The sequence below is a fragment of the Numida meleagris genome, chromosome 6 (genome assembly GCF_002078875.1).
Source record: "Numida meleagris isolate 19003 breed g44 Domestic line chromosome 6, NumMel1.0, whole genome shotgun sequence".
NCBI lineage: Eukaryota > Metazoa > Chordata > Aves > Galliformes > Numididae > Numida > Numida meleagris.
Window position 1 is genome coordinate 29,412,645 of NC_034414.1, and position 21,651 is coordinate 29,434,295.

Genomic DNA, 21,651 nt, shown 5'->3' on the forward strand with positions numbered 1-21,651 from the left:
TGGTTACTCTGTCTTTTTATGAACAGAGATTGTCCTGGAGAAATTCCTCCCTTACATGCTGACCATATAGGTCTGTTTTCCAGAAAGCCACGCAGATCAGCAGCGTGCCTTTCTTAGATGAGTCTTCAGGCTCTGATGATGATTGTGGCTCCCATGCCAGCTTCAGGAATTCTGCTGCTGGATCTGAAAACAGAAAAGCCAGCATGCCAGGCAGCCCTCGTGCAACAAAAAGAGGTAAAGTGGGAGTTTTGCTACTGAGCAGCATATGTGTTCTCCCCACAAATTGTCCTGAACAATGTCACCAGTAGCAGACAAGCAAATGCAAGTTCTCACAGCATACATTCAGACATCAACAGCTACTCAATAGAAACCTGTCCTTTTAGATGGATTTTGCTGCTAGTAGCTTTCCATTCAGACAATTGCTAAACTAAGATCATGGGATGGATTATTTCCCAAATTCATCACATAGTGGAGCATTGATACCTTTTCATAGAATCATAGAATCCCCAAGGGTGGAAGAGACCTCCAAGATCATCCAGTCCAGCTATCCACCTACCACCCATATTTCCCCACTAACAAATGTCCCTTAGTACAGCATCTAAATGCTTATCGAACACCTCCAGGAATGGTGACTCAACCATCTCCCTGGGCAGCCCATTCCTACTCTTTCAGAGAAATTTTTCTTAACATCCAGCTTGAACTTCCCTTGGTGCAGCCTGAGGCCATTCCCTCTCATCTTGTAGCTGTTACCTGCTAGAAAAGGCTGGCCCCCACCTCACAGCAACCTTCCTTCAGGTAGTTGTAGAGTGCGAGAAGGTCTCCCCAAGCCTTCTCCAGCCTAAACAATGCCAGTTCCCTCAGCTGGTCCTCGTGGGACCTGTGCTCGAGACTCCTCCCTTTTATGACTTTTCCTTGTAAGTCAATATTGACACATTAAAGATTTTTTTTTAAATCTCTGCCACTAACTGATAATTAATTGACCAGTAAACAAAATTTCCTTATCTCTGAGAGGCATCAAGTAATTTCTGTCCTGGCTAGAGCAGTTTTCCTTGACTTCTGGAAAGGCTAAACTGGATCACAGAGTAAAAAATTTATTCCAATTTTGCAGCCAGTAAAGTATAACCTCATTACACATAGTCTTAACATTTGTTGTGTTGAGAGCAATGCCCATCAATGGTGAAATATTCACAGGAAGTTTGTCTTCCAAGAAGAATATAGTCTCAGAAGTTTGGTTAGTGTGCTTTGAGCTTCCAACATCTGATCTGATGTCTTATTGAGCAAAGAAGCTTTAACAGTGAACTCAAGAATCTTTTAAGAGTGTCCAGTATCAAACAGATGTTACACTTGTGCCTGCTTCCACCTAGCCATCATTCTAATTCTTTCCTTTATTTTTAACAGGTGTTTCTATGTCTTCAGTGAGCTCTGAAAGTGACTATGCTGTCCCTCCTGATGCCTACTCCTTGGATGGTGACTATTCAGAGCCGGAACATAAGCTACAGCGGACATCTTCCTATTCCACTGACGGTGGAATCTACACTGTAAGATAGAAGTATAAGCATTGAGAACCGTATTCTTTTCTGATGATCTCTGATGTATTTTTGTAGTCATATTCTCCTTTAATGATGGCCTTATGCTTTTATGACTAAGCAAGTTTGGAAATTCAAAGGAAAAAGAAAGGATAGCAACGTCTTTACTTAAACACTATGCTGTAGTGATTAGTATTTATAAATATCTAAAGGGAGGTGGGAGGCAGATGGTTGAGGCCAGGCTCTTCTCAGTAACGTGTAGTGATAGGACAAGTAGCAATGGCCTAAAACACAGGGGATTCCATACAAACACGCAGAAGAACTTCTTCATGGTAAGGGTGATGGAGCACTGGAACAGGCTGCCCAGAGAGGTTGTGGAGCCTCTTTCTATGGAGATATTCAAGATCCATCTTGATGCCTACCTGTGCAACCTATTGTAGGGGACCTGCTATAGCAGCAGGTTGGACTCAGTGATGTCTTGAGGTCCCTTCCAACCTTGCTATTCTTCAATTAAAAATGGCTTGCAGATTTAGCAGTTTTGGTGGATATTTGACTGCCCATTTAAATAAGTTAGACAAGTTGTTTTTTCACACTGAAGATACTTATCTGTGCGTTAGTTTCACAAAAACTACATCAAATACCCCACTAGTTTTGTTTTTGTTGCCCTCTTTTTTAATGTTTTAATTAAAAAATTTAAAAGTAGTTTTGTTACTTATATATATTAACTATATTATATATTTTATATGTGGCTCAGGCAAGCCAAACAGTTGGACACCCATGGTCTACAGCTTTTTTCAAGTTAAGCAAAGAACGCTGACCTTGGATGGCTGCTAATTCCATCTGGCAGTGTAAAGAGGAACGTGAAGAAGATACAGCAGATGTCTGAGCTCAATTTCATTCTTTCATTTGTATTTTGAGAGGTTCAGGGTAATTCTACTTTGCTCTTTGACCTCCAGGAACCCATGGAGAAATCAGGTTACTTGCTGAAAATGGGCAGCCAGGTGAAGATGTGGAAGAGACGATGGTTTGTTCTAAGAAACAGACAAATCATGTACTACAAGTCTCCGGTGAGTCACAGAGATACTTTTACTTTGTGTGAGGAAGCATAGGAGGAAGGCTGGCTGCTGAATTAGTTCCAGACTGATGGCACTGGCAGAATGTGCAGCTATGGCCAAGCTTACCACTAAGTGTCCTGCCAGAGAGCTTTGTGTTTGACCCACATGTTCAACTATGGATTGACCTCCCAGACTGATGTGGAAGTGTTAGGAAACTAGGATACAATTTAAAATAAGCTTTCTTACGGAATGCTATCCCTTACAATGATCAATGAAACAACGTTGAGAGAGCATGTTTGTCCATTAAAATACTTCAAAATATTTTTTAACTTGTAAGTATCCTAAATGAAGTTACCTTATTGTAGTTCAGGATAATTAATTTAGGGATATTCACCTTCCTTACCTTTTTCTCCTTCTGAACAAAGCAATTTCCTATATATATGCATTCTTACACAGGATTTCTGTGGATACGCACTTCTTAGCTTATGAGTCAGCATACTGGGTGAAGAGGTAAGAAATTGCCTCTGAACAGTTTTAGGATGACCTGCAAAAAGTATCAGTTGCAAGCTGGTAATAAGAAAGGAATAGCTTACCCTGTCCGAAAGGCAAGGACTTACTGAAAAGCTCCCAGAAGGAAATTATCTTCAAATAGAGACGTTTCCCCCTTAAATACCAACCTTTAAGTGAGGTTAGGGAGGGGTGGATTCTGGGTCCACCTCTTCTGGTTGCAGAGGTGAATTGCTTGCACCTGTGCTCCCAGGCTAGCCGCACCTCTTCACCAGATGCTTAATCACTGGTTCAGGCTGTGACTGAACAGTTCCCGTACAGTCAGTAATACTGATAAAATTTATTTCCAAATTTTTTCATCATATTCTGACAATACGAAAATACACCTCAGTGCAAAATGCGTCTTTATTTCTGCTACTATGTTTATCTATCATGATTTACAAGTAAATTGTATGTATATAACATACATACATAATTTCATACATGCAAAGAATCCAGATTGTTGTTTGCAAGGGACTTCTGGAAGATGCGCACTGAAGGTGGACTACCACCAGCTATAGACAAAATAACCCATGGCTTTCTTTAGCTGAGTCTTAAAAAGTTCCAAAGGTGGAAAGTCAGTAAATCTGGGCACCTATTTAGAGTTGTTTTGCCTTCCTAGTGATAAAGTTTTTTTTTTGTTGTTGTTGTTTTTACCTAATGTCCAATAAGTAGTTCCTAAGACACTACTTGTTGCTTTTACCCTTGCTGTATTGGCTGTCACTGTTAAGGAGACTTTTATTTCATCAATGTAAAGAGATCATGCTGTTGTCTTATTTTACCTGGTGACCTTCAGCCTCTCTCCTTTTCAGATTCAACCTGCACATGAATTTATTTAATGCTGTATTTAGCTACTTTGAGACCCATGTAATTTCTTCCTACAGAAAAAGTTGTTTGCTTTTCTTTCCCCAGAGCGATGTTATCCGCAAACCACAAGGGCAGATGGAGCTAAATTCCTCATGCCAAATTGTCAGAGGTGAAGGGTCCCAAACATTCCAGGTAAGCATTGCTTTCTCATCCTACAGGTAACCATACACTTGATGAGTGAGCACTTATTTCAGCCAGAACAGTACTGAACATCTTAACTGATAAGAGCTAACTTTGGCTACTGTTTCCTGGCACAAGACAGGCAGTTTTATAAATAATGGGGAAATTGTAACCCAAATACAGCTTTGTGATGTTGAAAGAAATTCTCCTTTATTTGATTTTGAACTGTAGCACTTTCCTTTTTGCAATGTGAGAACTTGTAAACTGTGGGGAAAAGCCATTCTTACAATAACTAAAGCCGTAGAGTACACAGGATCTGCTCTGCAAGACTCCTCTTACAAGATCTCCAGAATGACTATACATGTGTAACACAGTGACAGATGTCTCTACCCATGGCATATGCTGGATGTTCTTTAATTGTCCTTTCCAACCCAAACTATGCTATGGTTATGTATGGAGAATATGAAAAAATACTTAAAGCTTTGGATTCCCATTAGAATTCATTTTCTAAACATTAAACATTAGTTCTTCACTGAGTTTTCAAGTCATTATTGTTAAAGGAGTTCACTAAAAAGGAGACATTAAAATTTCTGTTATACTTTGACTGAAAGGCACATGGTCTGGCCTGGAAACTACCTTCTGCATTTATAAAATTGAAGTTGCTAAGGCTTAATGCTCTTAAATTCATGATATCTTTCTTCTTGGAGTCACAAACTATTTAATACAAAGTGAAAGCAGCAAAAAATATTTCTGCAGCAACCTTTAAAATGAAAAATTAGCAGCATCAGTGATGTCACAGTGTTCGGGTACCCACAGACACCTAATAAAGTAGCTACTGTCTCAGAAATACCAGGTAGTAATGGCAGAGAGGGGAGAAATACAACCAGGTCTAGCAGTAGGATTCCATCCATTGCAGGGGAGTTGGACTTGATGACCTTGGAAAGTCCCTTCCAGCTCAAACGATTCTATGATTAGCACTGAGAAACAAGACAGGATGAGAGACAAGTAAAGCTGCAATGTCTAAGAGTAACAGCAAGAGAGCTCATGAGAATTTGTCATCTGAGTTTCATACCTTTCATCCAGGCTTGGAATTTTAGCACCTTTTTTCTTACACAAAAATATCTCTCCTCAACCACCAGAAAAAAATCTGTATGCAATAATGAAACCCATCAGCTGAAGATAAGATTGAAGGTATGCAGATTTATACTTCCTAATTCCTTTTTCTTCCAGCTCATGACAGAGAAGAGAACCTACTTCCTGACAGCAGACTCTCCCAACATCTTGGAGGAATGGATTCGTGTCCTACAGAGTATTCTCAGAGTGCAAGTGACCAATCCTGTTGGAGTTCCTCATAGTGATGCTAAACCCACTGTGAAAGGTTGGCTTACCAAGGTAAAATACTACTTTTGACTTTATTCAGCTTAGCTTAGTATTGACAGAGTACCAGCCTCTTGGTTTGTACAGTAAACGTCAGCAAGAAATTAGTATTTTAATATTTCCTAGAAGAATGGGAAACAAAGAAAATTAGCAGTAAGCTTCTGTTTGTCAGAAATGAAGGTTTATATAAATGATAAGAAATGGGACAAATAAGGCTGCTAAGAGATACTGACTTTGTCAAATAATAAAGTAGTAACAGATACATAGCTTATGCAGGCTTTTCTTCAACATAACTCACAACATTTCATAGATAATAAACAAATACCAAGGAAATAATTTAACTGATCTGAACTTGGTGATATAGGAGAGTCTTAAGGACATGGCTTGTATGGTTTCAGCAGAGGATTTATTTCCACAATAACAGACTACAATCATATTTGTACAAAGTACAACGGCTGGAAATTATTCTCCTTTATGCCATTTCCATAGATTGTTTCCACAAACATCTATGTCCCATCTACTTAGGTGGGATGTACCTGCTTGCTTTTGGAAATAGTGCCCTGTGTATTTTGAAAGGAGCTTATATTAACGTACAACAAATACTATAAGAAAAATTTCAATTTTGAATTAAATCTATAAAGTTGTGGCAACAGCACTGCAGATGTTAAAAATGTTATGTATTTCTTTGTACTCCATATAGGTCAAGCATGGTCACTCTAAGCTTGTCTGGTGTGCACTGATTGGAAAAACTTTTTACTACTACCGAAATCATGAGGATAAGGTAATTCTTGTTCTTGAGCCCTCTTTTCCCACTTCCTATGAAACTTTCTTTCCTTTTACCGCTTTTGTCTCTCACGCTTCTAACTCTTCCTTGCCTGTACTTCTCCCCTTCCAATAGCCTCTTCTACATGATCTCCTGAAATAGTTTAAGAAAAACCCCACATCATGTAAAATTACTAAAATCTTGAAAGGCAAGTGACTGCTGTTTCTGAGATCACCCTGTATCTTGTTTCTCACTTTCTACATTAGGTCTTGTGAAAACCTTAGTGGGAGCTATTTTGTACAGCAGTGGATGTATTCTGCATATTGTAATGAAAAGAAGTAGTGACAACAATATGGAAAGAGGAAGGTCATTTAATCGGTGTAATGCTCTTCTTTTTCTAGAAATCTTGGCCTAGCGGTCCATTGTTTTGTCTTGATAATGTCTAAAACCAAGCTTTGGTTTTAGACACATCAGGAACACTGGGACACATACTTGGGATCAACATTCTAGAGCTAGCACAGCAGATATCCTCTGTTTATCTGAATCTACCAATTTGTGTAATTTAAAAGTACTTATTTTCCAGTAGCATCCAGAAAGTCTGATCACAATTGGAACTCAGTGGCTCAAAATATTGGGCAGCTGACCATCAGAAAACACATCCTTCACTGCAAAACCAATGGTACAAACACAACTAATGAGAGGAAAGCAGTAACTTAAGGGAAAAATCTTTTTATTTTCATATTATCATTCTGACCTATAGATGCCCCCCAAAGAAATATAGTAGAAGTAATACCTGAGTTTGAAAGTACTTTAGTTGATGGAGGAGCTTTATAGAAGTGTGAGATGATGTAATTATTATTGTTAGGCACTGAATTATAATTCATTGCTTACAGATTACAGAACTGCTAACATTTTGAACTAGAATTTCTTACTCAATGTTCCCTGTCCACAGTGGATGATTAGCTGGAGTTACCTAGCTTGCTTCCTCCTTCTAGTGTCCCTTAGGGCATCTGCCTATTCGTGAGTCCAAAGTGGAAGAAGTAGACCGTTCCTGCGACTCTGATGAAGATTACGAAGCCACTGGTGGAGGACTTCTCTCATCCCACTGCACTTTGGTGATTCACCCACAAGACCAGAGTCCCACATACTTACTCATTCGCACAAAACAGGAGAAGGTATGAATGACGGTCTTTTTGGAGAGTAAGAGATTTTTTCGTATCAGACAATATATGGGGAATAAACAACCTGTGTGTAGAAAACAAGATTGACATTGTCCCATATTGTTTTCATCCTTATGCCTAGAATACCTGGCTGTACCATCTGACAGTAGCAGCTGGTAGCAGGAATGCCACAGTGGGTACATCATATGAGCAACTCATCGGAAAACTGTTGGATGCAGAGGGAGACCCTAGTAAGTAGAAACAGCAAACTCTTTTTCATGGTAGCAAAACATAAGGAAAAGTAATTTCAATCCTCAATTTTAATTCAGTCAAAGATGAAGAAAGCAGATTCTCAGTAGAATAGCATATGATACAGTGCATTTCACCCCTACATCCATAAGCATCTGAAACTTCTGTAACATTTATTCAAGTTCAAATAACTGGGGCTTTATTTTTTTTCTATAATTATTGGTCCTGGTGTCTGTTTTGTGGGAACTTTAACTGTACAAGCACATTCTCTCTTTTCTGCTCTAAATACACACACATCTGCTTTCAGATCTGTTTTTCTGTCCACATGTATAAACCTTAACATATACCTCCATGCTCATCTTTTTCTCCTTGTCTTTGGTACTCATTCATTCACACGTTTGTGCACCATGTTCTCAAATCACAGAATTGTAGGGGTTGGAAGGGATTCTGGGGACAATCAAGTCCAACCCATCTGCTAAAGCAGGTTCCCTAGAGTAGGTTGCATGTATATTAACATGTGTGTTTGTTCTTTCCTGCACACTCATATATCCCTACACCTATCTTGCTGACTGTAGAATCGTAACTTGCATTAATAAAATCCCCATAGCACATAACTGCCCTGGCAGAGTTTGTTTCTCCTGTTTGAATATACAGCCAAGCACTTTCTCACCAGAAACTAGCTGACAAGGAGCTCTGGTTGTGGATAGAAGCTAAGGCTTTTAGTGGCCTCTTGTTCACTGGAAGCATTGCTAAAATCCGTCAAATTGCCTCAAAGATAAATATGGCAGTGCTGCTTCCCTGTATGCTTTACCTCTTCAACAAGGTTCCTTTTCAACATGAGGACTGTTATCTATCTTCTGGTTCTGACAGTGCATGTTTTTGCCTGTCTGCTACTTCAGATTCTCCACTGTGGAAACACCCCATGTTGTGCTACAGTAAAGACGGGCTGCACATGTCCCTCACCACTCTGCCATCTGAGGCTCTGCAGACTGAAGCTCTGAAACTTTTCAAGGTACTTAAAGGGACATTATGCAGTTTTCAGCCATTTTACTCAGTTGCTGGGGCAACAGCATAGGTGTCATTCATTCTTTAAAAGTTTAACTTTTCCTTGTAGAGAATCTGGAGCTAGGAGCAACGTTCCACACAGGCTTTATGCTTCAAACTTAGCCTTACCTTCCTCTTTCCTCTCTAACAGCTGGACTGAAGAAAACAACGTACTGGCAAACTCAGCTGTGGCAGTAAGACCAGTGGAAAAGCCATTGGAGATTTGATTCATAGAATTATAGAATCATTTAAGTTGGAAGGAACTTACAAGATTATCTAGTCCAACATCCCTGCAATGAACAGGGGCACCTATAGCTAGATCAGGGTGCTCAGAGCCCAGTCCAGCTTGCACTCCTCAAGTGTAAGATCAGCACTAAGACTAAAATAATCATAGCAAAGTAAAGTATGGACATGAAAGGCAGGAAACACAATTTCCTGCTCAATTGTGAGCTCCTCTGATTGGAGAAGGTTAAGTGAATTTTCCAGTTGGCACAGATGGAAAGAGGGAGGGACATAAACCTAGTATTATGTGTCTCCTTCTTTCAGGTTTATTTAGAAGAATTGTATGTAACACGTTTGGGGAACCTGGACTGGAAAGTACTAAAGAGTCACTGTATTAACAGCATTGATTAACTTCTCCACTTTGCAGTCCTGTCAGCTGTTCATCAATGTCCCTGTGGAAGCATCCTCTATTGATTACCACGTGTCACTTGCCCAGACAGCACTGCAGGTCTGTTTGACACATGCTGAGCTGCAGAATGAAATCTTCTGTCAGCTTGTTAAACAGACGAATTGCCGACAGCCCCAGAACCACTCAGTCATTCAGGTGAACTCTTCTTTGTCAATTCCACTCTGTAAATATTGATGTCTATTTAATTCCATGTTTTTAAAAATTAGCAATGAGAAAATGGTACAAATGCCAGAGGTGTGCTGGAGGAAAGAGACTTTTGATACTTTAACCGCGAGTCTGAAAATGGTCACTCCCAAAAGCACTACTCATCATCCAACATTTTGATTACAATATTCTATGAAAAGCAACAGAGAGGAAGTACAGAACAAGAATTATGACCAAGCTTTATGTTCACAGTGCTGGCAGCTCCTGGCTTTATGTGCTCCTCTGTTCCTGCCCCAGCATCACTTCCTTTGGTACATCAAGCAGCACTTGCAGCGCCATGCAGACCCCAGGTAAAGGCTGCAACAGCTTTTTTTTTTTTTTTTTTTTTCTAAGGCAATTGCCTTTTGCATCTACTATTGAAATAGATGGAAACCACTTTGTACCTCTTACCTGCAAAATAAGTTGAGAAAGAGGATGGAAGGTTCCTGAAAATATCAAGTTGTTCCTCTTCAGTCATCCATGCTCATTTTATCAGTTGAACATTCAACTAGTTCACAAAACTAGCAGAACTTTCTGCAAATATAACTAGAGCTACCCAGGGCTTTTTTGTTTGTTTCTTGTTTTTGCTGATGCAACCAATTCCTTTTATTCATCGTTACAGACTAAATTCAGAATGAATTTTAGGTGATGACATTCCTCTGTCAGGTTAGCTAACAATGAATTTACAAAAAGAGAACAACATGGGGAACCATAAAAAAACTATGAAAAACAAACCTGAAATACATTCTACTATTGGTTTTTGTTACCTTTTTAGCATGTTACACAAGATAATATTTTCCTTTATAAGAAAACAATGTGATATATACTGTAGCAGCAATAAGCTTTTCTCCCGCGTTCATGCTCTGGTCTTTGTGTGTTTCTGTGGTCATCTGGTCTTCAGCATGTCTGACTGTGTCCTTGGCATGGTCACAGCTAGAGATGTCTAGCTGTCTGTTTCAAAAATATTTGTTCAGAAATAGGTAAAACAGTGTTTCAATTCAGACAAATGCTCATCCACATTCTTGGCCTAAGTCTGCCTTGGAACTCAAGCTCATCTTGTACTCCTAGCAAATGCATTTTTTATTTGTTTTTCCTTTTTTTTTTTTTTTTTTTTGTTGATGCCGCCACACAAGTGAAATACAGATGTCAGATGTTCCTCAGAGTTCAGGCTCTCACTAAGATAACACCTTAGGGCTCTTCTGCCTAGTACCAGAAACCACTTCTTCAACCATATGTATTACCAGCTCCCAGACTGGCCTGTACAACTCAGTAGTGGAACTGCTGTACTGCCCTTGAGGAGTACTGAATTTTGTAAGGATCTGCTGGGCTCTGTAAAACTGAATTAATGCATCAGTTTAAGCATTACAACTTCAATGGTCTTAGCCTAAAAGCACCTTCATCAAAAAATAACAAGCAGAAGTATTGTATTTATACAGCCCTGCTATGAAACAATTTTTAGGGCTAGAAACAAACATACGGAAGTTAGATAAGCAAATTGTGCTTATATTCACCTATAGTTTAGATTAAGTTTAGAGTAGCTGCTAAATGAGATTTAGATTAGCTCCTCCTACCTGGCATTAGGAACACTTAAGTCTCTTTGCACAGAGCAGTATCGTGAAACAGCAGTAAGGCTGTTTCACGATAGTTTGGTGCAGATATTCTGTCAATTTCACACAGCATACAACATGCTGAGATGCTTACACTGCATAATACCTATGATCTAGCTTTAGGCAAGATCTTTACTCTAGGTATTGCTTTTCATAAAAAGTGACATTGAAGTATGTATCTAATGCCCTACAAGTGGAAGAAAAGTTGGGCATGGTTCTAGATTAGAAGATGCAGGGCTCAGGATCATTTTGATAAAACCTGGGAGCCAGAAGCAGCAGCTTCTCATTGAAGCAAGATTTTCCCTTGTGAAAAACACATTATTGGGGAAGTGAGTAATATCATGGTGCAGTGAAAACCCAGAGCTCCTGACTTCCATGTTGCTTGCAAGGGTTTAACTGCAGTTTTAATCATGTACTGAGCTCCTGAAGTCATCTTGAATGGAATTGCTCTCCTCACCTACAAAGTGGCAGCAATTTATGAATCCATATAAATCTTTGGGCTGCATTCAATTTCAGAACTTATTCACTGTATAAATTTTAAACATTTTTGCTACAGGTGTAATTGACCATCCCTTCCTGGCTTTAGAGACACTTAAATCCTTTTGGTCCATGTCAGCAAAGCAATCTCTTCACTACGCAATAAACCAATAGTAACTTAGTAACTTTCCCTGTACTGTACTGAACTAGCAACAAATCTGAGCCTGCCTTGAATGAACAATCTCTGTTGACTGGCAGATAGTATTCATACATGAAAACCTGTAGTTTGCATAGTCATGCAAATTGATAAACAAAGTTTATATAATGCTGTTACTAGAGCTAATGCATTACAGTTTATGATTAGTTCTTATCAGGACTTAACATGATAGTAACTAATTTCTTCCGGCATGATAGTGAGTTTAAGTGTGAACTACCTGGTCTTGGTTCAGCAAATACTGTGATGTCAATAAGGTACAAAAGAGGACATTCCTATGCTGTGTTCAGTCCAGCTACAAGCAGCGAATGCTCACTGTATGCTTGAATTTCATAGAACCGTGGAGCTCAGGTTCGTGTTGTAACTTTTCACCTGAGCTAGTCTGTTGAGATCAGCTAGGATATCTACACAGAGATGTAACTAAGCCAAATCTTAAGGAGGAATACTTTGCTACAGGATAGGCGTAGGAAAGGAAAGGGCTTATTTAAAGCATGAATTTGTGACTTACTTCCATATCTCTCCCTGCCTAGGAGTGAAATAGGCAAGTATGCCATCTACTGCCAGAGATCAGTGGACCGCACTGTGCAGACTGGTGAACGGGAAGCCAAGCCCTCAAGAATGGAGATTGTGTCCATCCTGCTGAGGAATCCCTACCACCACTCACTTCCCTTCAGCATCCCAGTGCACTTCATGAATGGAACCTACCAGGTGAGTTACTACGGTTGCCTTTCTGGGCACTAGAGGACTGTGCTATAACCTGCTTCCTTCACGTGATCTGGTGGCACCACGGTGTTCATACATGTCAGATGTTTAGAGATAGATACTATTTCTCTTCCTTGCCATTTTAGTCGGGAAAGGAATCCAGTCCCTTCCAAGTAAGCCTTAGGAAGAAAAGGTAGCTGGGGAGAGATACTTAAAGTGTCTCAGTATGAGAAAGAATGCAATGTTAAGAGAGACAACATTAGTGCAGTCAATGCAGCTGACAGTCAGTCATGATACACTGATCTGTAGAAAAATCAGGTTTCATTAGTTGTGATACTCATCAGTGTCATGCTTTTTGAAAGTTATACTAAATTAGCTCCTATTGCATCACAGGTTGTAGGCTTTGATGGTTCCTCAACAGTTGATGAATTCATCCAGCGACTGAACCAGGAGACAGGAATGCGGAAGCCATCCCACACGGGATTTTCTCTGTTCACGGATGATCCTTCTGGCAGGGATTTGGAACACTGTCTGCAGGGCAACATGAAGGTAGTTTTTCCCCCCCTCTGCTACATCTATCTAGCATAGATCTTTGAAGAGCTGCTAAAGGGCTATTAAATTTTTCTTAATGCAAGAAGATCAAATGCATGTGGATCGTGCCTACCTTCATTCAGAGATGAAATATTAATCTCATCTGAAATACTAGTTAAGACAAAGCACATTCTGTTCTAGTACATGATAAATTGGTAAAAAAAAATTAAGACTTTAACTCAGATTTTAGTACAAAGTAGTTTAGTTTGCCTCAACTACAGGACTAAAACATGACTGAGTTAGCTGACACGATCAGATATCACAACTAACATCAAGCATTATACTCCTAATAGAGACAAATTTAGGTTAGGCTGTGATTTTCTTGGCATGCTTATATAAATCTTATATATTGGATTATGAAGCATCTCTCTCCTTGCTACCTCCAGATAACTTTCCTTGAGGAGTATTGTTAGGGGAGAGAAAGCTCTGCTGGGTATACCTTCACTTTAAGAGAGGAGTGCCTAGATAAAGGGAAAACAGTTAAAGTATTAACTTATGCGTCTTTCATATGGAGATTTTTACTCATAGAATGGCCTGGGTTGAAAAGGACTTCAAAGATCATCGACTTTCAACTCCCCTGCTGAGTGCAGGGTCACCAACCACTAGACCAGGCTGCCCAGAGCCACATCCAGCCTGGAACTGGAACTCATGCTGCAGCTGGACGGCTACCTTAACTGTGTGGGCCAGTGGCTATGAATGAAAGACATCAAGTGTTGGTATTAACTCCAAAAATAAATTTGCTATACAGTATTGATAGAGGATATAGTGGCAGTGACAACTTTGAAGAAGCCCTGACACCTGTAAGGAATATAAAAACTAACTTCTACACAGTGTAAAATTTCACTTGGGCAACATAGGGAGTAGATGCCAATAACTTTAAATTAGACAATTTAAAAAGGAAGCTATGACAGTGCCAAATAATAAACTTCGCTTTCATGGCCTGATATAGATCAGATAATCTGAAGCTTTGCTGACAATCAAATCACTATTCAGAGAGATAAAACATCACAGTAAAAGAAGTCTGAGACAAGCAAAGGCATTACTTTTACTCATTATTAACAAGCTATTATTTAGTGACCAAGGCAACTTCCATACCTTCTTAAGAGAAGATTAGGATATCTGGTTACGTATTTCACATGGTTTCTTACATTCACATTCCTTTCATTGAAATGCTATCAAAAGAGAACTTAGGCACCTTTATTTGACCACTTGTGAAAGGACTGGAATCTGAATTGAACCAAAATGGTTAACCATGTTGTTATTGAGAATATATGTGAAGTATGAAGCTGGAATCTAGATCCAAACGTTCCCAGAGTTTGAAAATTCACAGGACTTTGGTTTAGCCAACCATGCACATAACTACCATTCAGAAAATACGTTACTGCTTTTGGTAGGCTCAGAAAGGCACTTTAGAAGCAATCCTACCAGTATTTCCTATCAACTATGCTTTGATTCACATTGTGGAGCTACCTTAGCAGGAACTGGATTCTTTTCACATGAAGCAAGATGAAAGATGTGATCCAATCTACTGGGCTTTCAAGCCATTTGACCAAACTAAAGGTAGTCCAGAGGAAAACACCATAGTGTGGGCTCAAGGTCTTAACAATAGCACATTGTTGTGCATATCTGTTCCCCCGGGCAACATAACAGGCCTCATACTAGGCCAGAATTCACTTACACATGTCCCTCTGCAGATTTAGAGATGGCGCTTTTAATTGCAACACTTTTTTTTTCCCTAAAACATACTATGTAATAGAAAAAGGAATCAATTTGTCACTTTTGGCGGTCTTTATAATGATCTTGTCTTTTTTTTTTTTTTAAAGTCATCTATGTTCCACAGTACTTTTTTTCCCCCCACTTTCCCATCAAGCCTTGACTATTCATTTCACCTGTTTGTATTTTCTCTCTCCATAATATCTTTAAAAGATTTGTGATGTCATTTCTAAATGGGAACAAGCCTTAAAAGAATTGCATCCTGGTAAATATGAAGGTGGCACAAGAATCGTGAAATTGACCTATAAGAACAGGTACCGTGTCTCCTTTGTTGGCCTCACTACTGCTGTTAATTAAACATTTGTAGAATGCCTGTATTTCTGCAGAAGGCCAGTAACGTATAGTATTGTTAGGGCCAAAGCTATTTTAGCAAATATGATGTCAGCTCCTACGTGTGATGCAATTTCTTCTCTATGTGTGCAGTATGCGTGTACAAGAGGGTACACGGTCTAGAAGTAAACCTAAAAACACTTTGCAGTGGTGGCATAGTCTTAAAATGGGTTAAAGAACTAGCTGTAGTACAATAAAACATACTTGGCACAATTTCGTTTGCCAGATCCTAAAATGCAATTAAATAACATGTTAGGTGAGAGGATGAGAAACCCGGGGGAAAAAGAATCACCAGTATAAATGAAACATGCAATTAAGTGAGGAATCTTGAAGTTGAAAAACATACAAGAACAACATTCTAAATGGCAGGGACTGTAGAGAAGACATGTAGTAGCAGTGCCCAGACTTCATAAAGAGAGAAATGTTAAAAGCCAGACGATGAAAGATAGCAGAGAAGAAAACTATGAAACAAAGATCTAAAACAAAAACTGGAACAAGTTCATCATTTATAATAAAGACAGGAATTCTGAATTAAAGTTAATGGACATCTGTGTATGGGAACAAGTAACGGCCTTCTGCACATGAATTCATTTTCAGGGGAAACAAAGCCTCACTCAAATTAGAAAAGCCATAAAGTTTTGTATTGAACACAAAGATTTTGGTGACTGTAATGATGGAAATGCATTTCTGGGAACTTTATTAGTCAGTATAATAGTAATAGAAGCATAAGTTATTACTTTTGACCAAGTATTTTTTAAGGAGTGAATCTTTGCAGTATTATTTTGTTGAACTGGAATATGCCTAGACTAGGCAACAAGCATATTTTGATAAGGTCTTTCCAAGGTTGGACTGTTCTAAACTGAAGGACGCTGATAAGACATGTAAGGCTGTTGTGGTCCTAATGGTGTTGTTAGTCTTAAACTGACATAAAGATTGATACTATGATCCACTGGAATGAATATCTTGTGTGGCATCGTGGAATATATGGTCACTGGTGTAGCTTTAAATTAGTATTTGAGTTAGATAGTGTGAGCTGTAAATTGGCATGGATGAGGAATTGTTTTGGGAAGCATTCCCCACAATTGTGTCTTCAGCATCCACTAGTCATATTGCTGTACCAGGTCAAAGAAATTAAGTGTAAAGAGAATAAGCCAAAGCTTCCCAGTAGTACTGCAAGAATGCTTCTTTCATTTTTGCAGTAAAGCCTAGTAATTGGGTTTCTTATTGCCTACTGAAACAAACCAAAGAATTTTCAATAACAATTTCAGTGTAAGCAGTCAAAACAAAGGTGGCAAATCTAACAAGTCTTCAAGGCTGACACGTAGAAGTTCACACAATTCTTGCCTTACAGCAGAGACAGCTCATCATTCTCTGCTTATCACAGAATACAATCTCTTAAATTTTGCCTCAATGGTTAATAGGAATGAAGCTGATCTACCTGTGTTTAATAATGCTTTTCTGTCTTGACTTGGTTGGCTTACAGACTTCAAATAGCTGCCAAAGCTAGATAGCACATTTTGAGCCTCCTTGCCTTACTCTTGACCATAAGGGAAGCACCTTAGCTTCCAAACCTCTCTTTAATCACCTTCTAATACACAAAAGTCACTTTAGACCAAAAACAAACAAAACACTTTTTTACTCACCTTGATAAAATTCACGACTCTGTTCTCAGTTCATGACATGTTTGTTTTTTTTTGCCTTTACAATCTTCTACTTTTTAGGCTTTATTTTCGGAGTCAAGCCAAGGGTGAGACGGACAGAGAGCGGTTGCTGCTGGCCTTCCAAGTCAGCAATGAAATAGCCAGTGGAAGGTTTCCAGTTAATAAAGAATTAGCTCTGGAAATGGTTGCTCTGATGGCTCAGGTGAGCATAAATGTGGGCAGGAATACCTGCTTTTGTTCTCTAGGGAGTACATGCGTACACTGAATGTCTTTGACATTATGTGTTTGCATCAAAAGTGATATTCCTTATTAAATATGTAGTCTGAGGTGTACCATGCCAGATTCATTGCACCAGCAAACCCATACTAACAGATCACCTTTTGCCATAAGGAAACTTACTACAGGAAAAACTCTCCTTTCCTTCTGCAGAAAAATACTGGAAAACATGGTGAGGCTGGACTATCCCCAAAAATGCTTTGATTAGAGCCATACTAGAGATACTGAAATATTAGCATTATTAAATATCTACCCAATAGTAAAAGCTTTCACCATTGCTATGACAATAGCCTCTTACTCAGAAACAGTGTTTTCCAGGATTCTTCATTAGATCTCCAGGCTTACATTTAGCATTTTACAACAGAAAGCACACAGTATGAGTTGTGGGCATGATGAACAGGATAAGTATTTCTCACTAAGCTGAAACCGTTGCATTTGTTAAAGCAATACGAATTGAGGTGAAGAAGCTGGAAACACTGTCCACTCTATTTACAAGTAGGCTGTTGTTTAATTGACCAGTTGAAAACAAAACCCAAAAGCTTAGCAGTTATACAGAAGCATCTTCCTACAGGTAGCTGGCCCAGATCTTGTTTCACATTTTTTTTTTTTTTTAAGGAGAGCAAAGAATTCCTTGAGCAGTCACGTCCCTTATTGCTGCTCTATTGTGGTAAAAGCTATAGACAGAAATTCCCCATCCTGATGGCGTTGTTTTGCAGGACTTATAAACACAGTAGATATCGCTATGGGAATCCATAGAACATTCTATTGCACTAAAAACCTCATAATTGTGTTGCACTACAAAGCCTAACATTATCTTAGGTGTTGTAAGGATAGGCAGTAGCAAATACAGTTACTTTAAACTAATTTTGAATCACCCAAGAAAGGTAGAGGTCACAATCCAGTAATAAAAGAGGAACACCTTACCTCTTTCTGAGGATCAGGACTGGCTGAATACTCTAAGAAGGCAACCTCCAAGTAGAAATGCTTCCTTTGGGGTTGCCAGCCCTTAAATGAGGTTAGGGAATTTCCAGTTGCACAGGTGAATTGCTTCCACCTGTGCTCCTGGGGCTGGCTGTGCCCCTTCACCAGGTGCTCAATCACTGGTTCAGGCCATAACCTAATGGTTCCCATACAGGTAGAATACGGGGATTTGGATCGGCCAGCATCTTCAGGTCCTGGGGGAACATCACACTCCAAAATGCAGCATCTTCTCCATCAGGTCTTAGATAAATTCTACCCCAAACGCTACAAGAAAAATATTGCTCCCGAACAGCTCAGGTAAGTAGTTTGTTCTCTTAAACTTTACATTGAAAACAATTTATTATATTTGCTCTCTTCATACTTACGAAGTTTCAAGGAGCCCTGTCAAGCTTATTTCAATGTAGATGCTTAAGCAGAACATCAGTGTCAGAAAAAAAGATTCATTAAAAAAAAAAAAGTAGTTAATTCATACAAAAACAGCCAAATCATCAGCTAACTTTCCCCAAGTCAAAAAATCTAAGCCTAAGATGAATTCTGTTTGTGAATTTTTGTTTTACTCTTCCCCTAAACCTCAGTGGAATCTACATGCCTGGCATTTGCAACATGCTAAAATGCCAGCAGGTACAGGCTATTTCAGGCTACACAGCAGTTCCGGTGGGACACATTCTAGCAGGGCTTTTTGATGTTCTGACTTGGAAATTCTCACACAGTATGCAGTGGTCTCAATTACTCAAATACAGAATTCAGACATTGCCATGGATCCCAGCTGTATTTTAGCGAGGGAGAATACCATTTATTTATTGGTATAATTTTACTCACGTTCCCTTGAAAGACTTTATTAAATAGTGCTGTCTTGTGTCTTGAATTCTGAAAGGCAACTGGCTGACAGGCTGGCAACAAAGTGGATGGTGCTGCAGGGATGCTCTCCACCAGAATGTGTTCGAATTTATTTGACAGTGGCCCGCAAATGGCCTCTCTTTGGAACCAAACTATTTGCTGCTAAGGTAACAGGAGTGCACTTTTTTTTTTTTTTTTCCCCTACGAACAATCTCTATGAGCAGAGCCATATCTATTTCCTCTGTTAACACAGATGGAAAATGCTCCTACAGGAAGAGGAAAAACCAAGCAATAAACTGTTCTGAACAGTTCTAGTGCCACATTTGTTTAGAAAGAAGGAAGATAAATACATTCTAGACACCAGGGGTTGCTAGCGTTCAGTAAATAGTCATTGAAACTTTTCTGACTATCAGTTCAACACAATACAAAATACTAGCTCTAAACCCTTTCCAACACTTTTACATGTAGGCATTTCCTTTGTCATAAAGGCTGCAATAATAGCTTAAAAAATACTATTTACATACTCCTGCATGGAAAAAAAGTAAGAGTCTCCCATAAATCACACCATGCTGCTGATGCTAGCTGAGAGCAGGAGTATTTCAGTCCCATTCTCTCACCGAGTTGGCTGCTTTTCTTCCCACAAGAGAGGCAAGTCGTGCTAGCATCCTGTTGCAGAAATGTAAAGAGTGAAGCATATACTGGGTAAGCTGCCAGCCTGCGGGCATCAGCAGGATGGCAAAGAATCATAGGTGGGAACAGTTCTTCCAGAAGCTTATACATCCCTCAGCCCAGCCCAGAGCTCTGTACCTATAACCCTTGCCAGAACTAACGTCTGATGCTGAGAAGTCTTGTTTTGGCATTAACCACTTTCCCCAACCCAACAAAACGCTCCTCTATTGAAAGCCTGATAGTGTCTTGTCCACGGTTAATGTATCTTGCTTTGAAGAGAAAGTTGTGATAGTTACTGAATAAAGTCTAATGATGAAAAGAGAACCCCAAGTAAATATACAAAAAGATTTTTAAAAGAAAGATAGTGTTTTCACTTCCAGCACTAAAGCAGAGAGATTATTGGTATTTAAGGTTACTTGACACTGAAGAATAAGAATGCAGAATAGTTCTACCAGCAGTTTAAACAATGTTGGTATTTCTGATAACTACCATATTTTGTAACTCTTCAATAGTTAAACAGCCATATAGCAGCAAATTTCCAGGAAAGATTCATGTTATTAGACAGAAAAGATAATTGACACATTTGCCAAAATCAGTAAGAAAGAAAAGTACACTGATGTGATGGCTCTGTGCATCGGTACTATTGAAGCCAATGGGCTTTACTGCCTGATGGATGGCAGAAGCGTAAGAGCCAGAACAGAGCAGAACTGCCGTTCTGTCACTGTCTCAGCATTACCCTCTCTTTTAACTACACTGATGCAACGGCGACAAAGATTTTGAGATTAAATTCCATCTCATATACTGCTAGTCTCCCAAATTCTATGTCAATCTGAAAATATGATTCCACATTTTGAAAGAAATCCTCTTAAAAGTTAAACCAGGTCAGATCAGTAAGTCTAGAGGATTCTTTCCTCCACTTCATCCTTAAAGCTCAAGTTCTAGTTCATCTGAAACTGCTTCTTTATAGTATTCAAGAAATGACTAAATAAAATTTTTCTTTTTCTCTAGCCTATTTTGCCTTCCTCATTAGAAGACTGTCCAGTCTGGATAGCTGTGAATGAAGATGGTATCAGCGTACTGGATTATAACACTATGGTATGGTGAGGAACGCTGTTTAAAAAAATTACCTCCCCCAGAAAGACCTTCCCCTGAATCCGCTTAAAGTCAGTAAAAGTTTGTGTTTAACTTCAAATGGATCCAGAAGTTAATTTGTAGAAGTCAGAGATGAGGAAGCAAGGGCTGTGTTTTAGAGCTACATAAACAAAGGAAAATTACAGCTTCAGTGTAAGGTAAAGTTTCATGAAACAGCTAACTGCCTCGCTGACAGGCAACAAACAAGCACAGGTATCTTGCAAAATCTCAGTGGTATGTGCTTTACTACCACCGTCAGGGATTTAACAAAGTTTGCACCCTAGCTCTGAAGCATCAGGGCATGGAGCAAGCTAGGAAAACGCTAGGAACACAATTCTCTTTTAAGATTTCTCTGCCAGCTGTTATCTGTACAGCCAATTGCCTATGACTGCTTGCAGAAAATAGCAAATATACTAGTTTGAGGTGGCCACTTGGTCTTTTACAGAAATATGACTCTTCATCTCTCTGTTGTCTGCAGCACTTGAAGTTCTCTTACTCATACTCTTCTGTGCTGACCTTTGGAGGATGTCGAGATGACTTCATGATTGTAGTCAGTCAAATAAAAGAAAGGAGTTCTGGAAAAAACAGCACAGAAAAACTCCTTTTCACAATGGCAATTCCAAAGGTAATTACAAAATGATCAGTGAGTATCTCTCCAGCTGGCAGTATCTAAGCTGGGCATTTTGAACAAGCCCTGCATCTGGTACTTCTGGCTGCTACACTAGCTATGTACAGTCAAGAAACTCCTTGTAAACCATACCATTTAATTGAGAGACTCTTTCTACCTAACTCTTAAAGACAGACCTTCAATTCAAAACTTA

The 21,651-nt window shown here is 39.2% G+C and overlaps 1 protein-coding gene across 8 annotated transcripts in view; it reads left to right on the top strand.

The window, feature by feature from the left end:
* Window positions 1-21,651, top strand: part of PLEKHH1 (pleckstrin homology, MyTH4 and FERM domain containing H1) — a 52,754-nt gene that overhangs the window by 27,874 nt on the left and 3,229 nt on the right. For 6 of the 8 annotated variants that reach the window (XM_021400884.1, XM_021400879.1, XM_021400883.1 and 3 more), the window contains 19 exons: window positions 84-234; window positions 1,399-1,538; window positions 2,483-2,593; window positions 4,040-4,126; window positions 5,345-5,506; window positions 6,192-6,272; window positions 7,250-7,429; window positions 7,557-7,665; window positions 8,563-8,675; window positions 9,357-9,533; window positions 9,795-9,892; window positions 12,410-12,587; window positions 12,975-13,130; window positions 15,099-15,199; window positions 16,997-17,138; window positions 18,348-18,490; window positions 19,068-19,197; window positions 20,708-20,794; window positions 21,309-21,455. In XM_021400884.1, the coding sequence (XP_021256559.1) occupies window positions 84-234; window positions 1,399-1,538; window positions 2,483-2,593; window positions 4,040-4,126; window positions 5,345-5,506; window positions 6,192-6,272; window positions 7,250-7,429; window positions 7,557-7,665; window positions 8,563-8,675; window positions 9,357-9,533; window positions 9,795-9,892; window positions 12,410-12,587; window positions 12,975-13,130; window positions 15,099-15,199; window positions 16,997-17,138; window positions 18,348-18,490; window positions 19,068-19,197; window positions 20,708-20,794; window positions 21,309-21,455 (2,493 nt within the window). Of the gene's footprint in view, window positions 1-83; window positions 235-1,398; window positions 1,539-2,482; window positions 2,594-4,039; window positions 4,127-5,344; window positions 5,507-6,191; window positions 6,273-7,249; window positions 7,430-7,556; window positions 7,666-8,562; window positions 8,676-9,356; window positions 9,534-9,794; window positions 9,893-12,409; window positions 12,588-12,974; window positions 13,131-15,098; window positions 15,200-16,996; window positions 17,139-18,347; window positions 18,491-19,067; window positions 19,198-20,707; window positions 20,800-21,308; window positions 21,456-21,651 lie in introns of those variants that run through there. The other 2 variants (XM_021400887.1, XM_021400886.1) reach the window with 2 other exon arrangements.